Below are 15515 nucleotides of genomic sequence, written 5' to 3'. Positions count from 1 at the left end.
AATTATGTATTTTTTAAAACTTGAAGTAATATTATTATTAGAGTCTTCAGACAGACTTATTTTGGGCTCCTTCTGCACACTTGTATTTTTTTTTACTTGTGTAAGTTTGTTCTTTTATTGTAAAATGTTATGTGTCTGCAGAGAAACAATAAAAACAAACAAACTTCTATAATGTACAGTACTTCCATTTTTCTGTCCTGCATACATTTCTGTTCTTAAAAAGGTTTTTCCCTAACATATAATTGCTATCTTATTTATTAATATTAAGTTATTAATTACTTTTACTGAATTGCTTTTATCTGTTGATATCTTACAAACTCAATTCAATTATTTTTATTCCGTCAATTCTTTCAATTTCTTACATTTTTATATCTTACAGAGTGCGTGTAGAATTCTTCGTAAATGAACAGTCATTTAAGGAACGATTACATCTTTATTTTATAAAAAACCAACGATCAAGTAAGCTGAATGTATTACTTATTACCTGTAATCCCAAGTGGTTGACATACAACAACCTGCGTTTATTATTCTGAGTCTGTTGATGTGTGATGAAATATATTTAGATGTAATTCTATCATTAAATCCTGCAAAATATCAAGCCTAAAACTGTCTACACTATCAAACTATTAACAAAAAAGTATGATGTGCCCAAAGTTGGTAGTGATATTATACCCAAATATGGTATTGGTATGACATCATCATGTCCATGGGTACATCATATTTTTTGTCACACAAAGTTTGATAGTGTAGACAGAGAGCTTAAGATTCAGAGAACTGTATTGTTAACAACAGATATTAATATTATTATAGACAATTTTTTATTATTTATAAAATTTAAATGGCAGTTTAACTATAATTAGTTATTTTTATGTAAATTTTGACATTTTTGTTGTTGATGATATTTTCTATGTCATTTTGATATATATTTTTATCTCTCTATCTTTATCTTCATCTTTGTGGCAATCTTGAAGAAATGGAAATTAATTATAGAATAATATATTAACTACATTACTAAGTTTAACTTGTTTTTATATAAAATTTATCTTTTCAATATTATTGCTGTATTTATATATTGAAATATATGGAAATCAGAATTATATTTTATCATTTAAAATGCTTCTGATGTGTTGTCATAGATACCTTAACTTTCATTTAAATATGTTTCTTAAGAGTTGAATTTCATCTTAACGTCATACATCTGGGTATGATAAAACAGAATATAAGCCACTGAATTGTATACGTTTAGAAATTGGCTGAAAGCAGGCATGTCATGTATCTGTATTTCTATTGTATAATAGTTACATGATGCTAATTTTGTAATGGAAAGTATATGCGTTTATCACATATAAGGTTTCAGATTTGAATTCCACATAAATTTCTCTAAAATTACATTTTTAGGTTATTTTTTTTATCTTTGCGGTAAATTTTGAATTTCTTTAAATTGTGTTCATCCTGCCTTTTTATGTTATCCATTCATTGTATGTGCAAACAGAGAACTAATTTGAAATATGATAACTTATGAAAAAAACTGTCAAGTACAAGTCTGTCTGATTTGACATGGTTTGATATTGTAATACCCATTCAATCTTGCTAGATTTAGTACTAATGTCAGAACTATAAATCAAAGTCAATTAAATCCATCCAATAAAAAGTCCATTTTTTTCACTTTCCTTTCTTTATATTATTTCATGTTCTTTCTTTTGATGTTCAAAGACTCTCTTTCAGCCCCACATTTTTGTATTTAATGGAATTAATTAGTTTGTAGATGATTATCAAACTATCGTCAGCATTGGAGACATAATTATCAATTTATTCTACTTGATTCAGTCAATGCGTACTGGGAATTACTTTAAGAAGAGGTCAACTAGCTGTGAATATATAATTAGCTAATGATGAGTAGGCCTATTTATGATGAAAACAACATGAAAACTAGACAATAGGATTATGATATAGGTTGTCAACATAAACCCAATGTTCTCTACCACATCGTTAATACTGTCTATCACCAGTGATGGATTTAGACAGAGTCTATCAGCAACAAGATGTTCAGAGCCAGTTTCTCTGGCATAGCAACAAATAAGACGTTTATTTCAAATTTGATTTTGAAATATAATTTAGTTATTACAATTTATTTCCTGTTTTATTTCCATGACTAAATTTATGATCCACATTCACAATAATTTTCTTTTTTTTTTTTGCAGAAACATGCCCGTAATGACAAAACTGAGCAAAAATTCTGTTAATTAATTATACCCTTTCATAAAAAAATATTTATACTGGTTTCCTTAACAACAACGATAAAATCCAAATTTATCATTTTCCATGAATATGTTAGGAAAGCAACACCATAATTGGTTTGGTTTTATAAATAACTTGATGCAATCAAGTCAAGTTGTGCTTACTATTATTAGTGCAAGTCTCGTCAAGGTGGCATTCTGTTACTATAGAAACTTAATAATATTCCTCCTACCTAGAAACTTAGGAGTTTTTTTTTTAATCTAGGGAATGAAAAATTTAGCTGTCTTATTATTATACAAGAAGACAATTGTGATGATATTTAAAGGAGATAAAATTAGATGATGGAATGCACTATCTGAAGAAGATCTTTTGTTAAACTGCACTTTAATTATCCATCCACACATGGTGCTATGTTGATTAATTAGCGCAAAAGCTTTTTAACATATAACAAAAGAAATGTAGACTTAGAATTTTGCACTTTCATATCCTTTCACTTTCATCTCAACATTATGGAAACTTTAAAATTCAATAATACAGCATCTCATGTGTATCACATGTGGTGCCTGTATCATGGAAGGTTAGGTTAATGGTTTTGGTATTAACATATGTGATATGTTACGGAATTTGCTGAATTTACTGGATACTGTTTTACACCTTCCATTTCTTTTTTTTTATCTCGTATGATAATTTGCTAGCTGTATTGTTTACAGTTTATTTATTTTTTATTACATTTAATAAAACTATCTATTGATTTAATAAGAAATTGATTTTTTTTTTCTACAGCTCTTCGAATACGTTTAGTAAACTGTGTCTTTAAGCTACTTACAGTTATCTTATATTTGATTCGTGCGTCAACTGATCAGGAACCAAAGGAGGTCAAATGGTAATTTTATAATTTGTTTTTAATACAATTTGTTTTTTTACTTTATTGATTAATAAAAAAAAAACATCCATTAAAATGATAAACTAATGTTGTGTGATTGTATGATAGTGACATCATTGATGAAAGAGGAGATAAAGGTAAATTTTCACAGATTTGCATTAACGTAAGCTGAAAACAAAATATAGAATCTTTTTCTTGACCGTTTAAACACAACGTGGAACAGATAGACGGTTGAGTGGAAACATGCTCAGGATAGATACCTATGTGAGACAACTACATCATTTTTCCACTCACCGTTACAGCTCATCTGTGTAAATTGGCCATAATGGTGACATGTAATGGTGATGACATATGAGTAGTGACAATGTGGACTATGAGATGGTGATAATTGGCAGATAATGATGTCATGATAAATTTAGGGACAATGTTGGAGTTGTCAAGGTTGTGATAGAGAGATAACAATAATGGGAGTGGTACATATTTTCTTGAGGATATTGATATGCAAGTCGCCAGACTTCATTTTCATTTATTATTGCAAGCTTAAACAAACATTTTATTTTTTATATTTTAGTTTTGGTTTAGAACATCCACACAACACTTGGTAAGTTAAAAATGGGTATGGTTTATTTTTAAAATCAAATTCATATTTTTGAAGAAAAGAATTTAACCATTCATACTGTACATAGATCTAATATTTCTGATAATTTGTAATTAGTAGCCAGTCTGAATTCCCTGTAATTCAGAGGTAAAACGTTCTTGGACATCTCATCCAACAAAATTTTTTTGAACATATGCCGTCAGTCCAAATTTAGAAACACCTATATAATTTGTTTTTCTATTCAACAAATAAAACATGAGATTAGATGCAAGATTTTAGATAAACATAAATTCATCAATTTATTATGGCGATAGAAATGCACAATTTAGATGTAGTAAAGGCAAACATCTGTTGAATAATCTGATGTTTTTGTACATGTATTTTAATATAAAAATATGAATATTTAACATTTTCAAATGTTTTTTCTTTGATAGTACGCCAGGAGAAGCAGATTGTATTTATTGGTAAGTTATTATATTAATTATGATTGATTTTACTGAAGTATTTCAAGTGAAAAGCTAATAGTTGCATATGTAATAGTCCATTGTTTATTACACATAGAGAGGATTTAAAAGCTCCAAAGAACAATTATTTACTTACTAATTCACTGTAAATATTCATACTACTTCGTTTAATTACATGAACTCCAAAATAGTAGACTGTTGCTATGGAGATTATATTGTTTATTAACAGTCTAAATCGTTACTGTTGCTATTAATGGTTGCTATGTAAAACCATGGTTAAGCCATGCCTAACAAACATGCAGTTTATCGTTCAACGTAATTATCGAATAAGCAGTATTATGTGTAACATTACAAATCAATGGGTGCCAGGTTAAAGTGTATGCAATTTTATATCCAGTATTGTTATTACCATAAGAGCTAAAGTTCCAGACCAGTTAATTACAGCGACAACTAATCTGTTTGAGCAGTCTAATGTTTTCATTGTCTAAATGCATCTTCTACGGTATTACAACTCACGCAAAAGCCATATTTATGATCGGTTATTTACAACACCTAAAATGCATATATATTTCTTGTGGCCAATGTCTGCTACATTTTAAAATTTAAAATTTTAAAATTCTAATTTGTTTTAATACTGTAATTTAATATTGATGTAGATGTGTAAATTAAGATTTTCAGTTTTTGGTTAAATCCTTATTAATAATTTAATTAATATCTTTAGTATTAAGTGTCATTGTCATTGTCAAGTTAAACTCTTGTTGTTATTTGTTTAATTGCTAAATAGTGTATAATGTCTTACGGCCTTGTCGAAAAACACCATTGAGGTGAACAAGTGTTACCGTGATTAAATAAAGTTTTTATTATTATTATATTATGCTAGTAGTTCTTAAGACTAGGATATCCACATATGGTGGAATTTTGTGGAATTCCTTACCAATTTCACCAAGTCTTCCTTTTCAAACAAGCTTTTCATTAATTTAAAATATTGCCATCGTCTATTTTGATTTATGTACAACGCATTGAGAGCTTGGTTATGCGCTATATAAGAATGAACTATTATTGTTATTATTACAATTTGTCCATCAACGCATCTATTTCAACAACAAATTCATTTAAATCTTCTTGCTACCAATGTCGAATTCTGTAAAAAGCATTGTGTGGACTGGATAAAGTCAGCTGGAGTCAATATTTACAGAAAAAATATAGTTTTGCTTTGTTTTCTGTATTGATTTTTGAGTATCGTAAACATCTACTTCATATTCATATAAATATTTCATAATTAATAGACATAAAAGGGAGTGAAATGTATCGTCACTGATTTGTTAATATTGTAGACCTATCAAATTGATATTTTTTGGTATAAATAATAAAAATAATTAATAGTAAATAAGTACTAGTGTATGTACAACATTCAAACACTATCCTGTCGATCCCGATCTTGCGTACAAAATCCCGTAATTTTATAAACACAATCCCGGCGATCCCAATGTTGCGTACAAAATCCTGCAATTCTTTTTTTAAAAAAACATGATATAGCAAAAAAAAAATCCCAAATTCGTCCCGTCAGGATCGTCTAATCCTGGTGGGATGGGCCCATCCTGGTGGGATTCCGCTGCTTCTTGATCGGGATCCCGATCTCATTCTTTATGGGGATTATATTATTAATCTTGCTCAACACTAAGTTCAAATTCTACAAATTCCACATGTCCATGCAATGGACACTTTATTATTGTTGACTATAATTATATGTACAAGAAAAACATACAACCATACAACTACAACCTGCATATGTGATTGCATGTATCTCAGAAATTGCTCCAATAATTATTAGTAGAAAATAAAATATTTTATTGTACTTTTATTGAGTGTTTTATTTAGGTATAAATCTATACGAGACTTGTAATCAATTCATTTTTATTATTATTGACAAGTTACTGTAAGTTTCTGAAAACAAAATATGATAGAATATTCTTTTTTCTACTGTATATGTATTTACCATAACCATAATTCTACACATCATTATTAAATATTATATTGTTATTATAATAATATTGCTATTGCCTCCATGGACCCAATTTGAATTTCCTCTATTTCCAGTAAAGCTTGAGGATGATAATTATTACCTTTACCTTTTACCATATAATCATTCTTCGACATTTGTTGTTTTTCACAAGGCCATTTTACATAAAAAAAAACATTGATGTACAAAAACAATTAATCTTTAGTAACAAAAACAGTAGTTTTTTCTATTTTAATTGATTACATATCTTTTTAATAAACGAGTATATACCATGTAACCATGGATACGACATACATTGTCATCATTGTTATTTTCATCCTCATATTATTGTAAGCAAGTAAATTATGTTTTTTTTACAAGGTGTGCATTACATAAAAACATTGATGTTACAAAAACAGATAATAATGATCTGTCAAATTGGATTGAAAAATTGCTCCACGAAAACCGGTTTAAAGATCTGTCTACAAAACAAATCTAATGATGTGGACATGATGATGTGATATCACTACCATATTTGGAAATATCACTACCTTATTTGGGCACATCACACTTCTTTTGTCAAACTAGTTTGATAGTATAGACAGAGCTTAAGAACTGTTCTTAGAAATCAAGCTGGAATTGAATGAAACGTTGTTTACGATTGGTTCTTTTTGTGGTTTTTGTCTTTACCCATTTCTGCTGGCAAGAAAAGCGTTCTTGAAAAGAACGGTTTTTTAAAACCGTATTCTCCTACTCAATAGAGATAAGCCCAAAGTGTAAGCTCCCCTATACCTACAACTGTCTCCATTTTAGTGCAATACAAGAGGTCATACCAGTAGAACACACTTTTTAGGCCTAGATGTGTTGAAATTGAGCATATATTCTATGTTGATGCTCTGTATATAATTCGTTACATTAAACCATGGTTTAACGTAAAGAATTATATACATACATACAAAATTATATATATATTAATATAGTAGTTTTTTGAAGAAAAATAAATATGTTGGTTGACTGTTTTTTTGTTTTTCTAGGCCAGCAATTTTATGTGTTGATCGGAAAGACTGGATGTTTGGATTGCAGTGTGCCTTTGCATTAATTAACTTATTCCAAGTGCTTCTTCTTCTATTTTTAAATTATAAGGTGATTTATTGAATAGTTATCTGCTGTAATTCAATTCCACAGTCATCATGTTGCAATTTATAATGTTCAATTAAACTGCTGACACAAGATTGTTGCACTCAATGCATTTACATAAATACACGTTCACCTTTCCACATTTGTCAAATGCATTAACAATCCAAAATGTCTGGTTTTCTAATTTCATCAAGAGTTTATTTTTTTTCATTTTATAGGGAAATATTTTACAACAAATAATGAGCATAAGTATGGTACTGGAAGCGGTTACTACAATACCTTTTGTAATCACAGTAAGTGCTACCAAGAATTATGAATACTCTTTTTTAACTATTCAGGGAACACCTCTATTAAGGGGACACTTTCACAGGAAATGAACAAGGGACAGTATGTGTGTTTTGACACTGTTAAGCCTATTCAAGAGACACCCCTTTTAAGGGGACACTTTCACATGAAATGAACAAGGGGCAGTACAGTATATGTTTTTTGACACTGTACCAACGCCTATTCAAGAGACCTATATAAATGGGTCACTATCTTGTAAAATGAACGAGGGGAAACATGTTTTAATGACAAGTGACCCAGCAATATATGTTGTTAACGCTTTGGCCAACCTGTATTTAAGAGGACACCCTATTAAAGGGACCTGAACCTTGGGATTGAAAGGCAAGGCACCAAGCTGCAACTCCATTTAATGAATTACAGCTTGCTATTTTTCACATCAAAATATGTTGGTTGACATAGATCCAATATTGTCATGAAATTATAATTGTAAATTTGATGTTATTTTTAATACCTGGATAGATGAATATTCTAACTCTAATGTTGGCCTTATTCAAATACGGGTTGTTTCAATCTGGTTTGTACGCGACATACATAATACGCAATTGTCAACATTAATAAACAGATGAATAACTCTGTATTTTTTTGTATGCTCATAATATACATAAACATCTAATCCATTAAGTGTAACTGTCATTATTGCAAGAGATATATTCTCTGCTTTCTACTATGATGTCTGTAATTATTTTTATTGATGCATTGGACCTAATATGTAGGATTGAAACTTTGGCATATGTTTGTGAAAAAAAAGATCATGTTGAAGAAATCTTTTAGAGCCATTTATTTTATTTCATGTTAGATACATCCTAGTGTTAAATACTTTTTAGTACAGTGATGTACAATATGATAAAATATAGTCATCATTACAAATCAAGATGCTCTATACTTAAGCTCTTGTCTACATTATCAAACTAGTTTGACAAAAAAGTGTGATGTGCCCAAACTTGGTAGTGATATGCCCAAATATGGTAGTGATATGACATCACCATGTTCATATATGGGCACATCACATTTTTTTCTCACATAAAGTTTGATAGTGTAGACAAAGCTTTAGAAACTGGCTTTAATTCTGTTCACTGCATGTATAACTACATTAACGACTCCTCTGTTTGTATAATTTCCTTTATAAGAAATGCAGCGTAATTTGAAACGTAGTATAATCATACTGGTATTACATTTGTGTATCTATGATATTCAACTTCCTACTCTTTTTAAAAGAAATTCAAAATTATTGCTCAAATTTCTAAATAGTAATTTAAAGTTTGCGTTACAGCTTTGTAAAAAAAGTGTGTCCTCATTGGCCGTCAATTTGAGTACAGTAGAACCCGTTCAGGGAACACTTTTGGTACCCAATTTGCCATAGTGTTAACACACATGTTTGTCCCTTATTCTTTCCAAAGAAATTCCCTTTGTCACTGAATAAAGATGGGACACTAGTGTAAATGTCATGGCATATTGTATGTAGATGCCATACCAGAAAAGATCAACCAGATTAAGTTGACTTTTAACAAAGTTTTTAATTATTAAATATTAAATTATATCTTGTTTTTTTATCCACAGGTTGTATGGCCAGAGAGCCATGATCTTTTTGTGCCTGTTTTTTTAAATTGCTGGTTAGCTAAAGAACTTCTGGAAAACTTATTTGTAAGTTATTCACTTTGGTCCTGTTTCTGCTGTGAATAACCCGTTATTAACCGTGTGAATAAATTAGCCCCAATTTGTTATCAGCAGAAACAGGAAACATTTTCAATAACCGGTTAAATGGCGGCCTGACAATAATGGTTAAAAAAACACCCAATCGATTCGGTGTTTGAACGCAATTTAACTGGTTATCGATGTGCAACTTGTTGTTTGATTGGCCTTGAGTCAACTACACTGTAGTAATGTTTGAATTGATCGCCAGTGCCCATTACATTTATTTTCTAAATAGATTTATGTATTGATTATGTATTTTCATTACTATCTGCAAAAATAATGGCTGCAAACATTTTTATATTTGAAAAATGCTTGGAAACAAACATAGAATAATTATATGTACATGAAAAGGATGCGCTTTGTTAATGCTATTATTGAGAATCTGTAAGTAAAAAAAAAAAAGAGCAATTATTTTGAAATAAATAACATACAAAACACATTTAAAATTAACCAGACTATTCTAGTATAGTTAAAAAAATATTCTGCTATTGTTAATTCTAATTTCATTACAGAATGACCTTCATCGTGTAATGCAGCGCCCTCACTCGGCCTTATCACAACAAGTTTTTATCTTAATAGTTACAATTATGTGTTTGATAATCACATGGTAAGTATCAATCATGTGATAAAGATTATTAGAAATTTAGATCATTTCTATGATGGAGATGTTTGTTTGAATTATGTATGGCCTCACAGGTTCCATTAATTAGACTCGGTGAACTAAAAGTTTTGAAATTAACAGTATTGATTGTATTATATCTTGAGAATAGAATGTATACATACATCAAAGCTCTGTCTACTGCCTTGTTTATTAAACAGTCTGTATTCAGAACTCATACATCAAATTACAATACAAAATTCAGTTTGGAACATTATGGAATTCCATGGCTAACTTCAATAAAACATTTTTTAATCATGCACCTCTTATAAGAATAAAATATGTTTCTTGTTGTAGGCCTATAAACATATATTTTAAAGATGTATTGTAAAAAAAAAATAGTCAAATTTGCTGCCAGTCAATGGGTTTTTGGTTTGAATTTACCATTTATTTTGTCATTTTATAAGTAAAAGCATTTTTTTTTGTGTTTCTTTTTCTACAAAAGTGATTAAATTGATTAAAACAACAAATTAACCTAAGTCTGATTTTATTAATCTTCATTTTTCATGGTTTTTGGGGGACAATACATCTCTGTGTGTGTTTCATTATTTTTTTGTTTCCATTTATGTGTAATGATTGAAAAAACAATTCTATAACTTAATGGCCATATTTGATTTATTGAGTTATATTATTAAAATGTTGTCTGGAAAACTATATTTATTGATTTCTATTGAAAATTGCATTTTATTTTTACTTTGTAAAACAGAAAGTAAGTTAAAGCACAGCAAGAAATCACAGCTTGCGGCCGTGATAATAGTTTAGCAGTAAAATATAGTTGTCACATTCTATTAGAATATGTAGCAGTATCACTTTGTATTGTCATAGCTCTATGTATAAATGCAAAACCTTCTTTAAACCTAGATACAGTATGTTAAGTTATGGCATGTTTGATCCAGTTTCAACTATCTGTTTAAATTCATTAAGGATCGGTATTTCAATGTTTCTCTCCCCTGTAATATGAATATTTAAAATAATAATAATTTATTTGGAAGCTACACTTTTGAAACAGTGGCACACTTCTTGAATGAAGGTGCATCCAGAGTAAGTAAAATAAAAGTTAAAGAAAAAAAAAGATTTAACAATAGGCCTATTTAAAACTAAATTATGTACAAAATATAAAAAATAACATTAACAAAAGTAATACACTAGATTACAAAGAACTAATCATTTTCATTGTTGATTTCCCTTCTCTTTTTCTTAGAATTACATAGGGTACATAGACCATCTTTTATTGCTTTTATCTGACCAGCTTGAAGTATGTTTGTGTAATGTTTTTTCTTGCAGTGCATGCGGTATTCATCATTTAGAAAGGGCAGGCTTGGAAATCACGGTATTCGAGGCTCTTTACTTCACCGTTGTGACCTTCTCTACAGTTGGGTATGGTGATATTAAAGTAGAAATTTGGCCGTCGCAACTCTTTGTAATCTTAATGATAGCAGCTGCACTTGTTGTCCTACCAGTTCAGGTAAAATAACACAATTTTAAGTTTTCTTGTCAAAAACAACTGTATTTATATTTAGACTTTTAGAACTCATAGGTTCACCTCTACTGTTAGTTAGTAAGCTTCAAAAACAGGCGGCATTAGTATTATTCACACTGCACTAAAGAATTTTCATTGACTGTCCTACAGGCAACAGGCTTCACACATTTGACCTTAATGTTAGGTCGACCCAGAACTAGACTCAACTCGATAGTGACATAAGAGCATAGATTTTTTTAGCAACTGAACGGAACTGAAAAGATCAATTGTGCAAGCACTCATGTGTACAAATTAAACTGAGTGCAACTAATACAACTGTGTGTGTTACTTTGAGTTGCCAGTTGCATTCAGTTGCAAACTAGCTATATGCCCAAATATGGTAGTGATATGACATCATCATGTCCGTATATGGACACATCACATTTTTTTGTCACATAACCTTTGATAGTGTAGACAGAGCTTAAGCCTACATTTATTTTCGAGAGGCAACATACATTCTAATTAGGTGATTACTCTATTGCCAATGTATATAAACACAAGCACACACCTTTTCAGTAATGTTTTTACCAACAACATACAGTAATATAAAATAAAAATATGTATTGAATGTTTTAATCATCATCAAATCACATAATTTCATTTGATTACTCGATACACGAGCGGTATCGCGTCTAGTCCTGTTGTATCGTGATCTTCATCTCTATAGGATATTTGGGTTAAGTTATATGGGTTAAATGCTATGTTGAAGAGCCTGTTACCATCAACAGACACGATACTGAGGGATGTTTGATGTGAAGTCGTAAGAGAATCAGCTGTATTGATTACTCAAATAATTATCCTTTAGATTAGTCTCCCAGTTTAATCAAACAACTATCATTTTCAAATGACATAGTTGGAAATAATGTAGTTCTAATGTTTGTCTAAATTCTAAGATGAAGCAATTTCCATTTCATATCTGATTATGAAAGATATTATTTGCCCGGAGAACATAACTATTCCAATTTGTAAGATTAGTTTTGAATGAAAATAGGTCAATTTATTTTGAACCTTAACTAACAGAGACCGTGATTTGAATGATTACAAATGGTAAAGGAAAACAAGATGAAAGGATGACATGTTTTCAATGGAGTATATATCAATTTCAAGAAAATTAATTACTTTTATTAATAGGCGTATTGCCAAAGATTGTCAATAGCGAATACATGCACAAGACATACTCATATGCTCTACATAAACACCATCTTTTCCGGTTTTTTTTTCATGTTACCTATAAAATAAAACATATTCTCAGAGAACAGTAACTGACATATCGAATCAACACTAAATATTGCGTCACCTTCATAAACTATAAGCAATTACTACCATGGTTGTTATTTAATTGTTCCATGATATAGAATATTTAATCATTATTATTAGTCAATCTGGCTTTTTAATCAACTCCGTTAATTCATTGTCTATAAGAGTAATTTTGTATCTCTGAACAATTGTATGTCAACATGAATTTCCTTTTGGATAAATAAAATGAACTATATTTACTACACAGATGGAAAAGATGGCATTACTTTTGATAGAGAAGCAAAAACAGGGTGGTACTTACAGCAATCACCGTGCCCGTACAGAAAAGCATGTCGTCATGTGCGCATCTACGCTTCATTATGATCTGGTCAACGACTTTTTAAATGAATTTTACGCACATGCCCACTTACAGGTAACTTCGTTATTGCAACTTTCAATATATTTAGTTTCCCTTCTATTTGTTTTGTTTATATATTTAGGCAAATTGCGAAGGATAACCATAAGCGAAATCATTCACTATCCATCTCAAAGATGGCACAATCCTGAGACAAACATATACACAAGATGCTATACATAAAACAAAGTCTTATATATTAAGTCTCTGGGAGTGGAGTAAATTGTAATTAGAAAAAATCCTGACATGATAGGACTTGAACCCAGGACCCTTTGGATTGGGAGCCAAGCATCATAATCCACCAAACCACAACTCAGTTGTGCCCTGACATGCTACATGATGGAGGAAACTTGTACTTGCAGATGAAATACTTCTTGATTCTCTTTTAGGACTTCTTTGTTGTAATGTTGACTCCAAGTGAGTTGGAAGCAACTGTAAAGTGGCTTCTTCAAGTACCACTCTGGTCACAAAGGGTCATCTACATCCAAGGATCTGTTTTAAAAGACACAGATCTCGTCAGATGCAGGTATTTTTAATGTACAAAATACTCAGGTGTAATTAATAAAAACTCAGTTATGTGTTCTGTACAATATGAACAGTTGTGGTCTGTGCTTTGATCCCAGTGTGGATTATTTTGCTTTTTTTTAAATACTTTAAAAAACTTAAAAACGTTCAGGTCAAATGAGCGTATTATGCTTGTATTAGGTTGGTCAACATAAATGGTTAATTTATTCTAATATTAGATATTGAGTCTTGAACTGACAAAGAGCGTAGACCATCTTATATGTTGTAATTTATTTGTAAAAGAATAAAAATGTGGTACAACATCCAATTGCATTTCTATGGTTCTTTGTGCCATTGCCATGTATTACCACACCATTAATTTAACCATAATTGATCTTACTATCATTTTTTTTATTATTATTATTTTTATTAATCATCAGAATGGATCAAGCAGAGGCGTGTTTTATTCTGTCACCAAGAAATAAAATGGATCGTATCGAAGCGGTAAGCCAAAATATGTTTTACCCAGTAGTGAATGATTCCCTCATAAATGAAATATAAAAATCATGCTGATCATATATTCCTAAATTGTACACTTATGTAATATCATTTTATGTATTGAATTTGTTTTTATGATAATGTGTTTATGTGATAAATTTGTACTTTTCTGGTTCATTCTAAACTTATGCCTAGTATTCTTTCTATATCTTGTGTTATTCAACAAGTCTCTCGGTAGCCAACAATCATCCATCTCCAACCAATTTCATACAATACAATTTTATCAATATATGTAGTATCTATTAGACTGCAGACAGGTACATACCCCTATTAAGAAGACACCTGTGGGACTTTTAACAAAATTTCCCCATAATGGGGATGTCCCTTGAATAGAGGTAGGTCGTAGTGTTAAAAACATCCACTCAATCATTTCACAGAAAAGTGTCTCCTTAATAGAGGTCTCCCAAAGTAATGGTTCTACTGTAATGTGTGTTTTGTTAGTTCAATATGGTGTTAAACATTCCACTGAAGTCAATGCTATAGTTAACGTTTTGCAGTGTTTACTCTTCTACAGTGTTGCCTTCTTCTCTTTCACCAAAAAGCATTCCTCACATTTTAGTCTATTTTCCAAGTTATTAATTCATACAATTTGTCAATTTTTTGTGCTGATGTTGCAGTCTTGTGCTGCAAAACCCTAAAGATGATGTGTGCTATATTATTGTTCAACTCGTAGATGTATTAAAAAATAAATATGGAGTTTATTTGTTGCAAAACATGTGATTCAATGCCTGTGTACATGTTTGGCATATATTTGCATAATTGATACCAATATGGCACAGTGATACCATTTTGATCAATAGCTATAAAAACAATGTGTGCTAGAGAATTTTGAATACTGAAATAAAATGTAATCATCATTAGCTTTTTATATGCCTATAGCATACACTGTAGGCCTAATGAAAATGTAATATTACATTTTCATTAGAATATATATTCATTGTGAACAGCAATATATGCGTATAAGGCATAATGAAAAGTCATCATGACACAGCGTATTGTAGTTATAGGCCTGAAGCTTAATTGTAATATTCATCAGCATACTGTTAGGCCTAATGAAAATGTAATATTCATTGAGAATAGCAATATAGGCCTATAAGGCATAATGACGATGTAAAAGTCATTATCAATAGCGTAGGCCTGATACTTAATTGTAAAATTCATCATTAACCGCGTAGTTATAGGCCTAAAGCATAATTAAAATGTAAAATTTATAATTAATATTTTTGTTATAGGCTATAAAACTGTAATGAAAATGTAAAATTCATCTTC

The 15515-nt window shown here is 30.2% G+C and overlaps 1 protein-coding gene across 6 annotated transcripts in view; it reads left to right on the top strand.

Annotated features, from left to right (window-relative positions):
- The window catches only part of LOC144838524 (potassium channel subfamily T member 2-like), a 93481-nt gene that overhangs the window by 55539 nt on the left and 22427 nt on the right, over positions 1 to 15515 (top strand). For all 6 annotated transcript variants that reach the window (XM_078693925.1, XM_078693927.1, XM_078693922.1 and 3 more), the window contains exons 2-13: positions 380 to 459; positions 3022 to 3121; positions 3693 to 3722; positions 4154 to 4183; positions 7217 to 7325; positions 7538 to 7612; positions 9222 to 9305; positions 9869 to 9963; positions 11299 to 11479; positions 13038 to 13202; positions 13574 to 13710; positions 14129 to 14192. In XM_078693925.1, the coding sequence (XP_078550051.1) occupies positions 380 to 459; positions 3022 to 3121; positions 3693 to 3722; positions 4154 to 4183; positions 7217 to 7325; positions 7538 to 7612; positions 9222 to 9305; positions 9869 to 9963; positions 11299 to 11479; positions 13038 to 13202; positions 13574 to 13710; positions 14129 to 14192 (1150 nt within the window). The remainder of the gene's footprint in view (positions 1 to 379; positions 460 to 3021; positions 3122 to 3692; positions 3723 to 4153; positions 4184 to 7216; positions 7326 to 7537; positions 7613 to 9221; positions 9306 to 9868; positions 9964 to 11298; positions 11480 to 13037; positions 13203 to 13573; positions 13711 to 14128; positions 14193 to 15515) is intronic.

This window comes from Antedon bifida, chromosome 3 (assembly GCF_963402885.1).
Source record: "Antedon bifida chromosome 3, ecAntBifi1.1, whole genome shotgun sequence".
NCBI classification, from domain to species: domain Eukaryota; kingdom Metazoa; phylum Echinodermata; class Crinoidea; order Comatulida; family Antedonidae; genus Antedon; species Antedon bifida.
This window is presented reverse-complemented; position numbering and strand designations above follow the sequence as displayed.